Here is a 16,325-nt window from a genome sequence, read left to right on the forward strand (position 1 = left end):
GATATAGTGTAGAAGAGGTCAGGCTGGGCCTAATATAGTGTATAAGAGGTCAGGCTGGGCCTAATAGTGTATAAGAGGTCAGGCTGGGCCTAATAGTGTATAAGAGGTCAGGCTGGGCCTAATATAGTGTATAAGAGGTCAGGCTGGGCCTAATAGTGTATAAGAGGTCAGGCTGGGCCTAATATAGTGTATAAGAGGTCAGGCTGGGCCTAATATAGTGTATAAGAGGTCAGGCTGGGCCTAATATAGTGTATAAGAGGTCAGGCTGGGCCTAATATAGTGTATAAGAGGTCAGGCTGGGCCTAATATAGTGTATAAGAGGTCATACAATACGTTTTGTAGGGATTCATGTGAAGAATAATTGCTGGTCTGTAGTGTGTAATGAGGAGCAACCAGACGCTGCTGGTCTGTGGTGTGTAATGAGGAGCAACCAGACACTGCTGGTCTGTGGTGTGTAATGAGGAGCAACCAGACACTGCTGGTCTGTGGTGTGTAATGAGGAGCAACCAGATGCTGCTGGTCTGTGGTGTGTAATGAGGAGCAACCAGACGCTGCTGGTCCGTGGTGTGTAATGAGGAGCAACCAGATGCTGCTGGTCTGTGGTGTGTAATGAGGAGCAACCAGACGCTGCTGGTCTGTGGTGTGTAATGAGGAGCAACCAGACGCTGCTGGTCTGTGATGTGTAATGAGGAGCAACCAGACGCTGCTGGTCTGTAGTGTGTAATGAGGAGCAACCAGACGCTGCTGGTCTGTGGTGTGTAATGAGGAGCAACCAGACGCTGCTGGTCTGTGGTGTGTAATGAGGAGCAACCAGATGCTGCACTTCACACATTTATGAAATTGCTTATTCCAGTTACTAATAAACATGAAAGGGACTGTAAAAACGGTTAAATTCCCTTGGATTGGCGAGGAATTAAAACACGGTTGAGAGGGAGAGGCAAAAGGAATGGTCAATAAGTCTGGCTGCACAACCGATTGGCAAACATACTGCAAATTAAGAAGTCATGTGACTAAACTGAATAAAAAGAAGAAGAAACTACACTATGAAACAGAGATAAATGATATAAAGAATGATAGTTAAAAGATTTGAAGCACCTTAAATTACATTTTGAGAAAAAAGGTAAACTCTTTTTAGGCGGAAAAAAAAAGAAAAAAAAGGGGGCCTGTCCCTAAAAAGTTTAAATCTACTCTAATAAACAATGGGAGCTGGTTTTTAGCACCAAATGACTACTTTCTGTGAACACACACATAATGGACAATGATGTACTTCTAACAACACCCTTATTCTAACATATAGACAAACAGTAGTTTGAGTCAAAAGCTTGTGTCTGACAATACAGCAAAGTATACAACCAAAATAACCTTCTCAAATGTGCCACAAAAAGAAAAGAAAAAATTCCCTCTTGAACATATTTTTGGTCCGATTCCACTCGAGGGGTTGAGTGAGTCACAGTCATCCCATCGATCAACAGAACATGATGATCTGTTCCGTGTCACAGGAAGGCACTGTCTGTTCACTGACACCTGTTTCCTGCATGTTGGCGGTGGTGGTGTGGAACCACGGATGGATAAGCACCTCGGCGGCAGTCAGTCTGTCCCATGGTTCTTTCCTCAGCAGGGATCGCAGCAGGCACTTGGCCCGGGGAGAGAGGCTCTCGGGAAGGCAGCACTGGCCCCGGCGGATCTTGGAGAAGAGGGTAGCTGGGTCTGGGTCGTGGAAAGGGTAGCGTCCCACCAGCATAGTGTAGAGCATCACCCCTAGGGACCAGACGTCCGCCTGCTTCCCGGAGTAGGAGCTGGAGACGTTCAGGATCTCTGGGCTGACGTAGGCTGGGCAGCCGTGGGTGTCTGACATGGAGTCATCTTCTCCTTCTAGAACCCTGCAGTCCTCCAGGCCTTCCAGCTTCACATGGGTCCTACAGGACAACAAAGAGCATATTAGCAGAGAGGAAGAGGCAAAGCAAGAGGCTCCACTCCCTTAAAAATCTGTTCAGGAGAGAATACAGCAATAAGCAGACCAAGTGGGGATGTTTTGTATAGCGGTTTATGAAAGAGTTGCAGATTTGATCAACATTTGGTTGTTTATTTTGCTTATTTTTTAATAAGAAGATATTTCTCATTCTATGAAGGGCAAATTACTAAACCATACCATCATACCTAAAGACAACACAGCATGGTTTGGTTATTAGATACAGGACAACACAGCATGGTTTGGTCATTAGAGACAGGACAACACAGCATGGTTTGGTCATTAGAGACAGGACAACACAGCATGGTTTGGTCATTAGAGACAGGACAACACAGCATGGTTTGGTCATTAGAGACAGGACAACACAGCATGGTTTGGTTATTAGATACAGGACAACACAGCATGGTTTGGTCATTAGATACAGGACAACACAGCATGGTTTGGTCATTAGAGACAGGACAACACAGCATGGTTTGGTCATTAGAGACAGGACAACACAGCATGGTTTGGTTATTAGAGACAGGACAACACAGCATGGTTTGGTTATTAGAGACAGGACAACACAGCATGGTTTGGTTATTAGAGACAGGACAACACAGCATGGTTTGGTTATTAGAGACAGGACAACACAGCATAGAGACAGGACAACACAGCATGGTTTGGTTATTAGAGACAGGACAACACAGCATGGTTTGGTCATTAGAGACAGGACAACACAGCATGGTTTGGTTATTAGAGACAGGACAACACAGCATGGTTTGGTTATTAGAGACAGGACAACACAGCATGGTTTGGTCATTAGCATGGTTTGGTTATTAGAGACAGGACAACACAGCATGGTTTGGTTATTAGAGACAGGACAACACAGCATGGTTTGGTTATTAGAGACAGGACAACACAGCATGGTTTGGTTATTAGAGACAGGACAACACAGCATGGTTTGGTTATTAGAGACAGGACAACACAGCATGGTTTGGTTATTAGAGACAGGACAACACAGCATGGTTTGGTCATTAGCATGGTTTGGTTATTAGAGACAGGACAACACAGCATGGTTTGGTTATTAGAGACAGGACAACACAGCATGGTTTGGTTATTAGAGACAGGACAACACAGCATGGTTTGGTTATTAGAGACAGGACAACACAGCACAGCATGGTTTGGTTATTAGAGACAGGACAACACAGCATGGTTTGGTTATTAGAGACAGGACAACACAGCATGGTTTGGTCATTAGATACAGGACAACACAGCATGGTTTGGTCATTAGATACAGGACAACACAGCATGGTTTGGTCATTAGAGACAGGACAACACAGCATGGTTTGGTCATTAGATACAGGACAACACAGCATGGTTTGGTCATTAGAGACAGGACAGCACACATTGATGTACTACAGTATCACCTCACAGCCAGACACATCCAGTCAAACACCCATTCACTCACTGTGCTACAGCCATATTAATAGCAGAGCTTAAGTCCATGGGTTTGTTTGTTTGTTGGGGGGTGTCCCTTAACAGAGTCTGGAGAGGACAAGCTAATGATCGGAGACTGGATGGGATGTGTCCCAAATGGAGCCCTATTCCCTACACAGGGCCTGTAGGGCTCTGGTCAAATGTAGTGCACTATAAACATTGAGTGCACAAAATATTAGGAAATCCTTCACGGCATCAAAGCAAATTTTATTGGTCACATGCACATGTTTAGCAGATGTTACTGCTGGTGTAGCGAAATGCTTGTGTCACCCCCCCCCCCACTATGGGAAAAGGAGGTGGTAATAGAGGACTATGGGAAAAGGACATTGAGGCTGTCTGTAGGGGGGAGGAGGTGTTCTACAGGAAGACATTGAGGCTGTCTGTAGGGGGGAGGAGGTGTTCTACAGGAAGACATTGAGGCTGTCTGTAGGGGGAGGAGGGGGAGGAGGTGTTCTACAGGAAGACATTGAGGCTGTCTGTAGGGGGAGGAGGTGTCCTATAGGAAGACATTGAGGCTGTCTGTAGGGGGAGGAGGGGGAGGAGGTGTCCTATAGGAAGACATTGAGGCTCTCTGTAGGGGGGAGGAGGGGGAGGAGGTGTCCTATAGGAAGACATTGAGGCTGTCTGTAGGGGGAGGAGGGGGAGGAGGTGTCCTATAGGAAGACATTGAGGCTGTCTGTAGGGGGAGGAGGGGGAGGAGGTGTCCTATAGGAAGACATTGAGGCTGTCTGTAGGGGGAGGAGGTGTCCTATAGGAAGACATTGAGGCTCTCTGTAGGGGGAGGAGGGGGAGGAGGTGTCCTATAGGAAGACATTGAGGCTGTCTGTAGGGGGAGGAGGGGGAGGAGGTGTCCTATAGGAAGACATTGAGGCTGTCTGTAGGGGGGAGGAGGTGTCCTATAGGAAGACATTGAGGCTGTCTGTAGGGGGGAGGAGGTGTCCTATAGGAAGACATTGAGGCTGTCTGTAGGGGGGAGGAGGTGTCCTATAGGAAGACATTGAGACTGTTTGTAGGGGGGAGGAGGGGGAGGAGGTGTCCTATAGGAAGACATTGAGGCTGTCTGTAGGGGTGAGGAGGGGGAGGAGGTGGTAATAGCATTTTACCAGTAAACTGATTGATATGAAGGAATTTTGAGTGTAGTAGAAAACAGTACTGTGAATAGGTGACCATGAAAAACAATAAAACATTTATTTGGCCAATAACCTGAATTACACCGTGAAACCAAAGTCTTCTTCCTCATTCGACTAAGGTTCAGAGTTGGGTACCACTTTACTCAAGTGCTTGCAGTTAATAAATGATCACATATATGTCTCTTCCCGTTTCACTTCTGTGGGGAATGTGTGTTGTGAAATCGTGTAGGAAGGAATGGGAGTCTCCTCCCTTGCAAAAGGAAACCAAAGACGGTACCGTATGAAGATAGACTGAAACTGCCTCTCCAATAGAAATCCCCCATCACACTTGTAGGTGATGTCATGGCGACTTTGGCTAGCTGAGGTTATGCGTAGAAACACATCATCGGGTCTAAAGGTCATCCAGTCCGAACTGAGCATGTGCAGGCCGTCAAATCAAAGGAACTCCTTCATTATAGAGTTGTTTACGTCAAAAAATTTAAGTTTGTCACTTTCACAAGGTTGGAGTAGTAACATGTTCAACTACTGAAGACCGAGGTTGTGCCTTTAGATTTGAAGAAAACGAAGGATATAATGTTTTCCTTCTCTCATTGACTTGTCAAATCCCAAACCCCCGGCCTGGTCTGTTTGGTCTGTTTCGTAAGCGTTCCCTGAAGTCTCACTATGATGCTCCTCTGTTTCGTAAGTGTTCCCTGAAGTCTCACTATGATGCTCCTCTGTTTCGTAGGCGTTCCCTGAAGTCTCACTATGATGCTCCTCTGTTTCGTAAGCGTTCCCTGAAGTCTCACTATGATGCTCCTCTGTTTCGTAAGCGTTCCCATGATGCTCCTCTGTTTCGTAAGCGTTCCCTGAAGTCTCACCATGATGCTCCTCTGTTTCGTAAGCGTTCCCTGAAGTCTCACTATGATGCTCCTCTGTTTCGTAAGCGTTCCCATGATGCTCCTCTGTTTCGTAAGCGTTCCCTGAAGTCTCACCATGATGCTCCTCTGTTTCGTAAGCGTTCCCTGAAGTCTCACTATGATGCTCCTCTGTTTCGTAAGCGTTCCCATGATGTTCCTCTGTTTCGTAAGCATTCCCTGAAGTCTCACCATGATGCTCCTCTGTTTCGTAAGCGTTCCCTGAAGTCTCACTATGATGCTCCTCTGTTTCGTAAGCGTTCCCATGATGCTCCTCTGTTTCGTAAGTGTTCCCTGAAGTCTCACTATGTTGCTCCTCTGTTTCGTAAGCGTTCCCTGAAGTCTCATCATGTTGCTCCTCTGTTTCGTAAGCGTTCCCTGAAGTCTCACCATGTTGCTCCTCTGGGTTTAGACAATCTATGAAGAAACTCTTGGCCCCTCCCATCCCGCATATTAAATTGTATCTGGCCCCTCCCATCCCGCATATTAAATTGTATCTGGCCCCTCCCATCCCGCATATTAAATTGTGTGATCGACAATATACCATAGAAGAATAACCCCTCCCTTCCGCTAATTTACATTTTTACATTCTAGTCATTTAGCAGACGCTCTTATCCAGAGTGACTTACATTAGCAATTAGGGTTAAGTGCCTTTTGCTTAAGGGCACATCGGCAGATTTTTCACCTCGTCGGATCTGGGATACTGGCCGACTGCTCTTAAACCACTGGACTACCTGCCTCCCGTGATCATGATCTGGTTGGACGTGCCTGAAGCAGTCAACATGGACGATGTCAGTGAGGATGTTTTCAACACAGTTATTTTTTATCGTAGCAGTGTCCATTCCATACCAGTATTTAAGCCACTGCAACAGTTGCACTTAAACAAATTGACTGGCAAAGGGAATTGTTTTGCATGCTTGTCAACTGGCTATGGCAAAGGGAATTGTTTTGCATGCTTGTCAACTGGCTATGGCAAAGGGAATTGTTTTGCATGCTTGTCAACTGGCTATGGCAAAGGGAATTGTTTTGCATGCTTGCCAACTGGCTATGGCAAAGGGAATTGTTTTGCATGCTTGCCAACTGGCTATGGCAAAGGGAATTGTTTTGCATGCTTGCCAACTGGCTATGGCAAAGGGAATTGTTTTGCATGCTTGTCAACTGGCTATGGCAAAGGGAATTGTTTTGCATGCTTGCCAACTGGCTATGGCAAAGGGAATTGTTTTGCATGCTTGCCAACTGGCTATGGCAAAGGGAATTGTTTTGCATGCTTGTCAACTGGCTATGGCAAAGGGAATTGTTTTGCATGCTTGTCAACTGGCTATGGCAAAGGGAATTGTTTTGCATGCTTGTCAACTGGCTATGGCAACGGGAATTGTTTTGCATGCTTGCCAACTGGCTATGGCAAAGGGAACGTTTTATACAGTTGGCTGGCCAGCTGTATAATTCATACTACTTTACAATCAACTGGCCAGCTGTATCATTCATACTACTTTACTATCAACTGGCCAGCCAGCTGTATCATTCATACTGCTTTACTATCAACTGGCCAGCTGTATCATTCATACTACTTTACTATCAACTGGCCAGCTGTATCATTCATACTACTTTACTATCAACTGGCCAGCCAGCTGTATCATTCATACTGCTTTACTATCAACTGGCCAGCTGTATCATTCATACTACTTTACTATCAACTGGCCAGCTGTATCATTCATACTACTTTACTATCAACTGGCCAGCTGTATCATTCATACTACTTTACTATCAACTGGCCAGCTGTATCATTCATACTACTTTACTATCAACTGGCCAGCTGTATCATTCATACTACTTTACTATCAACTGGCCAGCTGTATCATTCATACTACTTTACTATCAACTGGCCAGCTGTATCATTCATACTACTTTACTATCAACTGGCCAGCTGTATCATTCATACTACTTTACTATCAACTGGCCAGCTGTATCATTCATACTACTTTACTATCAACTTACTATCAATTCAAAATCCTACAATGTGATTTTCTGGATTTTGTTTCTCATTTTGTCTGTCATAGTTGAAGTGTACCTATTATGAAAACTACAGGCCTCTCTCATCTTTTTAAGTGGGAGAACTTGCACAACTGGTGGCTGACTAAATACTTTTTTGCCCCACTGTAAAATAAAATGGGAAAATGAAAAATAAAGTTGAGAATGTTAACATGATATTTTCGAGGTGAAATAATGGATACTGAAATCAAAAACCAAACAATTGAAATCAAAATGTCGTGAATTGTAAAAAAAAAAAAAAGACATCAAAAGCAAAACCCCAAAACTTGTAAGCAAATCATTTTAAAAGCGAGAGCAAAACTCTATGAAAAATAATTTTAAAAAATGTTTGAAAACAAATCCAAAACTAGTTTTCAGGTCAACTTTCCCAGCAACCTATTGAATAGATTTTGCCAACGCTCTTCCATGCATGGACTATCTTTGGTTACGCTACTCGTATCTTGATGGCCAGTTTTGGCATAATTTTTCCGTGAAGGGCGGGGTTCAGAGGTAGACAATGAGTCTCCATTGGTCCGCTAGTTTTGGAGTGACGGTTCAGCCTCCACTCTCCTGGGAAGGCTTTCCACTAAATGGTGGAACTTTGCTGCAGGGACTTGCTTCCATTCAGCCACAAGGCCATTAGTGAGGTCAGGCACTGATGTTGGGTGATTAGGTCTGGCTCGCAGACGGCGTTCCAATTAATCCAAAAGGTTTTCCATGGGGTTGAGGTCAGAGCCCTGTGCAGGCCAGTCAAGTTCTTCCACACCTATCTTGACAAACCATTTCTGCATGGACCTCGCTTTGTGCACGGGGGCTTTGTCATGCTGAAACAGGAACGAGCCTTCCCAACACTGTTGCCACAAAGTTGGAAGCACAGAATCGTCTTGAACATCATTGTATATTGCAGCGTTAAGTTTTCCCTTCACTGGAACTAAGGGGCTTGTCCCAAAACATAAAACACAGCCCTATATACTGTCCATATAGTCTACAGTACTAATGTGAAACATGGCATTTAATGAAAATATCAATGTAGAGTGAACGGTCCACCTACAGTGTTCGCCTAGGAGTACAATAACTACTGCGCACAGGGCTTGATATCCCTGCCCCCGTTTAAGGACCACTTTCGCCTAATCCTGATTCGTCGAAATAGTCAATGAAGAAAAACCAAACCAGAAACTACTGCTGATCACATATCACATAATTCTACATGAGTCTTGACAGATTCTCACTGTTTACATGTGAATCTGTCCACAAGAGATTACTACAATTATAATCCATTTTAAGACTTTCAATGGCATGTAGAACCCCTTATATTGCATCAATTATCCCCTGCTCCTCCGCTCACCCTGTCTTGCTGCATACACTGCGTGTCTCTACAAAAATGTCGATGACATCAATCAAGGGCCCTTTCAGCGCTACATAGCTGAGTCGTGTCGAGCTGAACCAAGCCGAGCCAAGCTGAGCCAAGCCGAGTCAAGCTGAGCCAAGCCGAGCCGAGTCGAGCCGAGTCAAGCTGAGCCGAGCTGAGCCGAGCTGAGCCAAGCTGAGCCGAGCTGAGCCGAGCTGAGTCGAGCTGAGCCGAGCCGAGCTGAGCCAAGCTGAGTCGAGCTGAGCCAAGCTGAGCCAAGCTGAGCCAAGCTGAGCCAAGCTGAGCCGAGCTGAGTCGAGCTGAGCCAAGCTATGTTGTGCTGGCCTGGTTACATATCCACCATAAGTACTGAAACAGTGGGGTCTGACCCAGCTTGGTACGGGTTGGGTTGACAGGATAGTGTGTTGGGTTGACAGGATAGTGTGTTGGGTTGACAGGATTGTGTTGGGTTGGGTTGACAGGATAGTGTGTTGGGTTGACAGGATAGTGGGTTGGGTTGACAGGATAGTGTGTTGGGTTGACAGGATAGTGTGTTGGGTTGACAGGATAGTGGTTGGGTTGTTGGGTAGTGTGTTGGGTTGTGGTTGGGTTGACAGGATAGTGTGTTGGGTTGACAGGATAGTGTGTTGGGTTGACAGGATTAGACAGGATAGTGTGTTGGGTTGACAGGATAGTGTGTTGGGTTGGGGTTGGGTTGACAGGATTGACAGGATAGTGTGGTTGGGTTGGGTTGACAGGATAGTGTGTTGGGTTGGGTTGACAGGATAGTGTGTTGGGTTGACAGGATAGTGTGTTGGGTTGACAGGATAGTGTTGTTGGATAGTTGACAGGATAGTGTGTTGGGTTAGTGTGTTGACAGGATAGTGTGTTGGGTTGACAGGATTGTGTTGGGTTGACAGGATAGTGTGTTGGGTTGACAGGATAGTGTGTTGGGTTGACAGGATAGTGTGTTGGGTTGACAGGATAGTGTGTTGGGTTGACAGGATAGTGTGTTGGGTTGACAGGATAGTGTGTTGGGTTGACAGGATAGTGTGTTGGGTTGACAGGATAGTGTGTTGGGTTGACAGGATAGTGTGTTGGGTTGACAGGATAGTGTGTTGGGTTGACAGGATAGTGTGTTGGGTTGACAGGATAGTGTGTTGGGTTGACAGGATAGTGTGTTGGGTTGACAGGATAGTGTGTTGGGTTGGGTTGACAGGATAGTGTGTTGGGTTGACAGGATAGTGTGTTGGGTTGGGTTGACAGGATAGTGTGTTGGGGTGACAGGATAGTGTGTTGGGTTGACAGGATAGTGTGTTGGGTTGGGTTGACAGGATAGTGTGTTGGGTTGACAGGATAGTGTGTTGGGTTGACAGGATAGTGTGTTGGGTTGACAGGATAGTGTGTTGGGTTGGGTTGACAGGATAGTGTGTTGGGTTGACAGGATAGTGTGTTGGGTTGACAGGATAGTGTGTTGGGTTGACAGGATAGTGTGTTGGGGTGACAGGATAGTGTGTTGGGTTGACAGGATAGTGGGTTGGGTTGACAGGTGGGTGGGTTTGGGTTGACAGGATAGTGTGTTGAAGGATAGTGCGTGTGAGCGGATCTCAAGTCTCAGGATAGTGTGTTGGGTTGACAGGATAGTGTGTTGGGTTGACTAGTGTGTTGGGTTGACCTTTTCCTGTCGGAGAAGACAAAGTGTGTTGGGTTGACAGGATAGTGGGTTGGGTTGACAGGTGGGTGGGTTTGGGTTGACAGGATAGTGTGTGAAAGCAGGTCTCCTAACCTTTTCCTGTCGGAGAAGACAAACTTGCCATGCTGGTGACAGTGTGACACGGCCGACGCCACCTGGTGAAAGAGCTGTGCCGCCCGCTCCTCGTCCAAACGCTTGCAGCTCTTAACGAAGGTGTGCATGTCCCCGTGGCCCTTCTCTAGGAAGACGTATGCCCAACGCTCCCCCAGGACAATGTCTCGGATACAGCTGATGTTCCTGTGGACCGGCAGGATGCGGTAGGCCCGGATCTTCTCCTGGTACAGACCCATGTCAAACACCTGTGAGAACAGAGAGAGGAGACGGGGATCTATCAGGGTGGATTCAGATGTATTAGCTTAGAGGTTGGCCTCGTTGGTGTCAGTCAATACGTATTATAATCGTCTGACAAATCGATTGAAAACAACTGATTTCAAATGTTTAGTATTTAAACCTGTAGGCTATCAGTGTGGACTGAGCTTATTTATGAGAGTTATGCCCCTAAGGGGTGGAGAAAGTGGATTTACACCAATGATAAAATGAGACAGTTATTTAATGTGTTAAAATTAGGGGACGCAGGTCTCCCAAACTACACCTGGCTTTCATCTCATCTGTGACCAAGGTTGCTCTTTATTTAAGCACCTGGAACAGAAGAACGACAGCTCTACATCTCCACTCTGATGTTGACATATCATATTTCAGCCATGGCTTTAGTCTACTGACTTGAACACAAATGAGAGGAGTTGATAGACAGGGGAGAGGGTGGGAAGTGTGACGGCATCCGTTACATCACATAAACGTGAATAAAAGGTGGTCCAAGTGAAGTAGGCATTTACCATACTTTTAGGCTAGTATCTTATTAAGCCATTATTAGGCTATTATCTTATTATTAGGCTATTATCTTATTATTAAGCTATTATTGTATTATTAGGCTATTATCTTATTATTAGGCTATTATCTTATTATTAAGCTATTATTGTATTATTAGGCTATTATCTTATTATTAGGCTATTATCTTATTATTAGGCTATTATCTTATTATTATTATCTTATTATTCTGCTATTACTTTATTATTAGGCTATTACCTTATTATTAGGCTATTATCTTATTATTAAGCTATTATCTTATTATTAGGCTATTATCTTATTATTAGGCTATTATCTTATTATTAAGCTATTATTGTATTATTAGGCTATTATTGTATTATTAGGCTATTATCTTATTATTAGGCTATTATCTTATTATTAAGCTATTATCTTATTATTAAGCTATTATTGTATTATTAGGCTATTGCCTTAGTATTAGGCTATTATCTTATTATTAAGCTATTATTGTATTATTAGGCTATTATTGTATTATTAGGCTATTGCCTTATTATTAGGCTATTATCTTATTATTAAGCTATTATTGTATTATTAGGCTATTATCTTATTATTAAGCTATTATTGTATTATTAAGCTATTATTGTATTATTAGGCTATTATCTTATTATTAAGCTATTATTGTATTATTAGGCTATTATCTTATTATTAAGCTATTATTGTATTATTAAGCTATTGTATTATTAGGCTATTATCTTATTATTAAGCTATTATTGTATTATTAGGCTATTATCTTATTATTAAGCTATTATTGTATTATTAGGCTATTATCTTATTATTAGGCTATTATCTTATTATTAGGCTATTATCTTATTATTAAGCTATTATTGTATTATTAGGCTATTATCTTATTATTAAGCTATTATTGTATTATCAGGCTATTATCTTATTATTAAGCTATTATTGTATTATTAGGCTATTATCTTATTATTAAGTATTATTAGGCTATTATTTATTATTTATCTTATTATTAGTATTATTATTATTAATTATCTTATTATTAAGGGCTATTATCTTATTATTAAGCTATTATTAGGCTATTATCTTATTATTAGGCTATTATCTTATTATCAGGCTATTATCTTATTATTAAGCTATTATTGTATTATTAGGCTATTATCTTATTATTCTGCTATTATCTTATTCTTCTACTATTATCTTATTATTAGCCTATTATCTTATTATTCTGCTATTATTGTATTATTAGGCTATTATCTTATTATTCTGCTATTATCTTATTCTTCTACTATTATCTTATTATTAGCCTATTATCTTATTATTCTGCTATTATTGTATTATTAGGCTATTATCTTATTATTAGGCTATTATCTTATTATTCTGCTATTATTGTATTATTAGGCTATTATCTTATTATCAGGCTATTATCTTATTATTCTGCTATTACCTTATTATTACATAATGCACAATAGGCGCGCGAGGTATTGGATCATTGGCCACTGCTCGTCAATTCATTTGGTCTTAATGGATAAATGAATGATTTCCGATGATTTAAATAGGCTACTGTCACATTCCTCTCAGTTAAAACATTGTATAATGACACCAAAGGGTTAATGAAGATCAGGATATGCATCATGTGAGATTGGTGCTGTTGAGCAACACAGGACATATCAGAAACAGTCATTCATTTAAAGGAATTGCACAATGAATGGGTATAGTCTTTGCGCTTACCTTGCACACCATCGCGTCTCCCGTGTCAATGTTGAGTGCGCTGTGTATCCTGTCCCTGGCAGCCATATGTTGGATCAGAAATTGGCCTATCCGAGACGGACCTTGATTGTTCCGGGAGCCGCTCAAGAGGACCGGGGAAACAGGGGAACCCGGCGAGCTATCGAGAAACCCCACGTCACCCATACACTCGATCAGCCTGGCGCATTTGGACACCGGCTCGTTACCTGTTTCTGAGTCCACACGTTTCTGTCCGACTGTTCCACTGCGGATGCATTGGACCGGGTTACTCCACTGAACGTTCATTATTCTAATAGAGCGCGAGTTGTTATGATGAATTGTTGCTTTATTGTAGTTTATGCACACGGAGAAGCTGCAGTCCTAATGGTTTTCATCCAACTGCAAATCTAACTTCTCAGGCTAAAATATGTATTTGCATGCTGATCAGAAAACTGGTTTTGGAATGGATCCTTCAAATATTACAAATTATTTCCTTCACCCAGGTTCTGTGTCAAGCACTGTCGTCGGTTTTGGAAGACATTCCCAGTCAGTCCACAAAATGTCTCCCAACGATGCGTCTGCTGGACTGGAGACAGAAGTCCGGGCGAGAGCGCTGTACTTTTTGGTGTGAAATTCTCAGCGCTGTATCGAGGAGTGAGAGACTGTCTTTCTCAAGCAGAGAGAGAGAGAGAGAGAGAGAGAGAGAGAGAGAGAGAGAGAGAGAGAGAGAGAGAGAGAGAGAGAGAGAGAGAGAGAGAGAGAGAGAGAGAGAGAGAGAGAGATCTACACAGCCCTGTTGATTGCAAAGCTCTGTGCTCAGTCAATCCTTGGGCCGCTGGACCTCCGTCGGGTTCAGCCTCTTGAAAAGCACTGTGCCGCCCCAGCGATGTAGCAATCCACACACGCACGCACACAAGCCTCTTGAAGCCGCACGGGTAGAGTAAAATAACCATAGCTGGTTCCGCCATCCGCTATAAAAACACCAACAGGTGAATGGTTACGTATTGTTATGATATGTCGATAACAAAACATGTGACGCAAATGCAAATACTGTTTGATTCATCAAAACAAGTGACCCGGACAATGATTCACTTTTTATTTCGACAGTTCTGGCTCTTCTGATAAACTCGGCACACTAGCCTAGGCTACATTTCAGTGATGATATAACCCCTAGTCTTAATATAATGTCAGTCATATCATGTGACAAGGCCGCAATAAACAGCGCATATGAACCATATAGTCCGACTATGAACAGGGTTAATACTGCAGTAGGGATTTTCCATAGTAGAAGAACCTAGAATGATCTAAAGTACTAGAATTTAACAGCTGAACGTGTTTTCCGTGCATGTTAGTTGTGTTCATGAATCAACCTCCATAAAGGCTGAGTGGTGGTAGAGTAGTCTATAGTCTATAGTCTGTAGTCTATAGTCTATAGTCTATAGTCTATAGTCTGTAGTCTATAGTCTATAGTCTATAGTCTATAGTCTGTAGTCTATAGTCTATAGTCTGTAGTCTATAGTCTATAGTCTATAGTCTGTAGTCTGTAGTCTATAGTCTGTAGTCTATAGTCTATAGTCTATAGTCTGTAGTCTATAGTCTGTAGTCTATAGTCTATAGTCTGTAGTCTGTAGTCTGTAGTCTATAGTCTGTAGTCTGTAGTCTATAGTCTGTAGTCTGTAGTCTGTAGTCTATAGTCTGTAGTCTGTAGTCTATAGTCTGTAGTCTATAGTCTATAGTCTATAGTCTGTAGTCTATAGTCTGTAGTCTATAGTCTATAGTCTGTAGTCTGTAGTCTGTAGTCTATAGTCTGTAGTCTATAGTCTAGTCTATAGTCTGTCGTCTGTAGTCTATAGTCTATAGTCTGTAGTCTATAGTCTGTAGTCTATAGTCTATAGTCTATAGTCTATAGTCTATAGTCTGTAGTCTGTAGTCTATAGTCTATAGTCTATAGTCTATAGTCTGTAGTCTGTAGTCTATAGTCTATAGTCTATAGTCTGTAGTCTGTAGTCTATAGTCTATAGTCTGTAGTCTATAGTCTATAGTCTATAGTCTATCTATAGTCTGTCTAGTCTGTAGTCTATAGTCTGTAGTCTGTAGTCTGTAGTCTATAGTCTATAGTCTGTAGTCTGTAGTCTATAGTCTAGTCTAGTCTGTAGTCTGTAGTCTATAGTCTGTAGTCTGTAGTCTATAGTCTGTAGTCTGTAGTCTGTAGTCTGTAGTCTGTAGTCTATAGTCTGTAGTCTGTAGTCTATAGTCTGTAGTCTGTAGTCTATAGTCTGTAGTCTATAGTCTAGTCTATAGTCTGTCGTCTGTAGTCTATAGTCTGTAGTCTGTAGTCTGTAGTCTATAGTCTGTAGTCTATAGTCTGTAGTCTATAGTCTATAGTCTGTAGTCTGTAGTCTATAGTCTATAGTCTGTAGTCTGTAGTCTGTAGTCTGTAGTCTGTAGTCTATAGTCTATAGTCTATAGTCTGTAGTCTATAGTCTGTAGTCTATAGTCTATAGTCTAGTCTATAGTCTGTAGTCTGTAGTCTATAGTCTGTAGTCTGTAGTCTATAGTCTATAGTCTGTAGTCTATAGTCTAGTCTATAGTCTGTAGTCTGTAGTCTGTAGTCTATAGTCTATAGTCTGTAGTCTATAGTCTGTAGTCTATAGTCTATAGTCTATAGTCTGTAGTCTGTAGTCTGTAGTCTGTAGTCTGGCTCAAACATTCACATAAACTGCAGACCTTCTTGTCGTTGGTGTAAGGTACTTCCGTAAAAATACTTTAAATGACTACATGGTTCCATCCGTTACTTTTGATACTTATTAAGTATATTTAAAACCAAATTCTTTTCAACTTTTACTAAAGTAGAATTTCACTGGGTGACTTTTACTTTAATTTGAGTCATTTTCTTTGAAGGCATCTTTATTCAAGTTGAACAGTTGGGTACTTTTCCACCAGTGCTTGTGAACAAGACTATAGCTAGGATCACAGAAAGATTAACAGGGTATTCCCATGAAGTCAAAGCTCAATGTATCTCAACCAAAAATAAAAAATTACAAGGAACATGATCGTTCTATGGCAATACAGTACAGTCAAATGTCTTCATACCAGTCAGATTGCAAAGGGAACAGTCAGCAGCCTCTTTCTGTTGACTACAAAGTTCAAGTGAGAGTTA

At 42.4% G+C, this 16,325-nt stretch overlaps 1 protein-coding gene across 1 annotated transcript; it reads right to left on the reverse strand.

Annotated features, from left to right (window-relative positions):
- Positions 1–818: 818 nt before the first annotated feature.
- Positions 819–13,875, reverse strand: LOC124042637 (tribbles homolog 1-like). The gene is made up of 3 exons (XM_046360713.1): positions 13,169–13,875; positions 10,634–10,899; positions 819–1,916 (listed from the first exon to the last, which is right to left on the reverse strand). Exons 1-3 carry the CDS (start codon positions 13,469–13,471, stop codon positions 1,466–1,468), a joined length of 1,020 nt encoding a protein of 339 aa, XP_046216669.1. The 5' UTR covers positions 13,472–13,875; the 3' UTR covers positions 819–1,465.
- Positions 13,876–16,325: the final 2,450 nt, after the last annotated feature.

Source organism: Oncorhynchus gorbuscha, linkage group LG09, assembly GCF_021184085.1.
Source record: "Oncorhynchus gorbuscha isolate QuinsamMale2020 ecotype Even-year linkage group LG09, OgorEven_v1.0, whole genome shotgun sequence".
Lineage (NCBI taxonomy): Eukaryota > Metazoa > Chordata > Actinopteri > Salmoniformes > Salmonidae > Oncorhynchus > Oncorhynchus gorbuscha.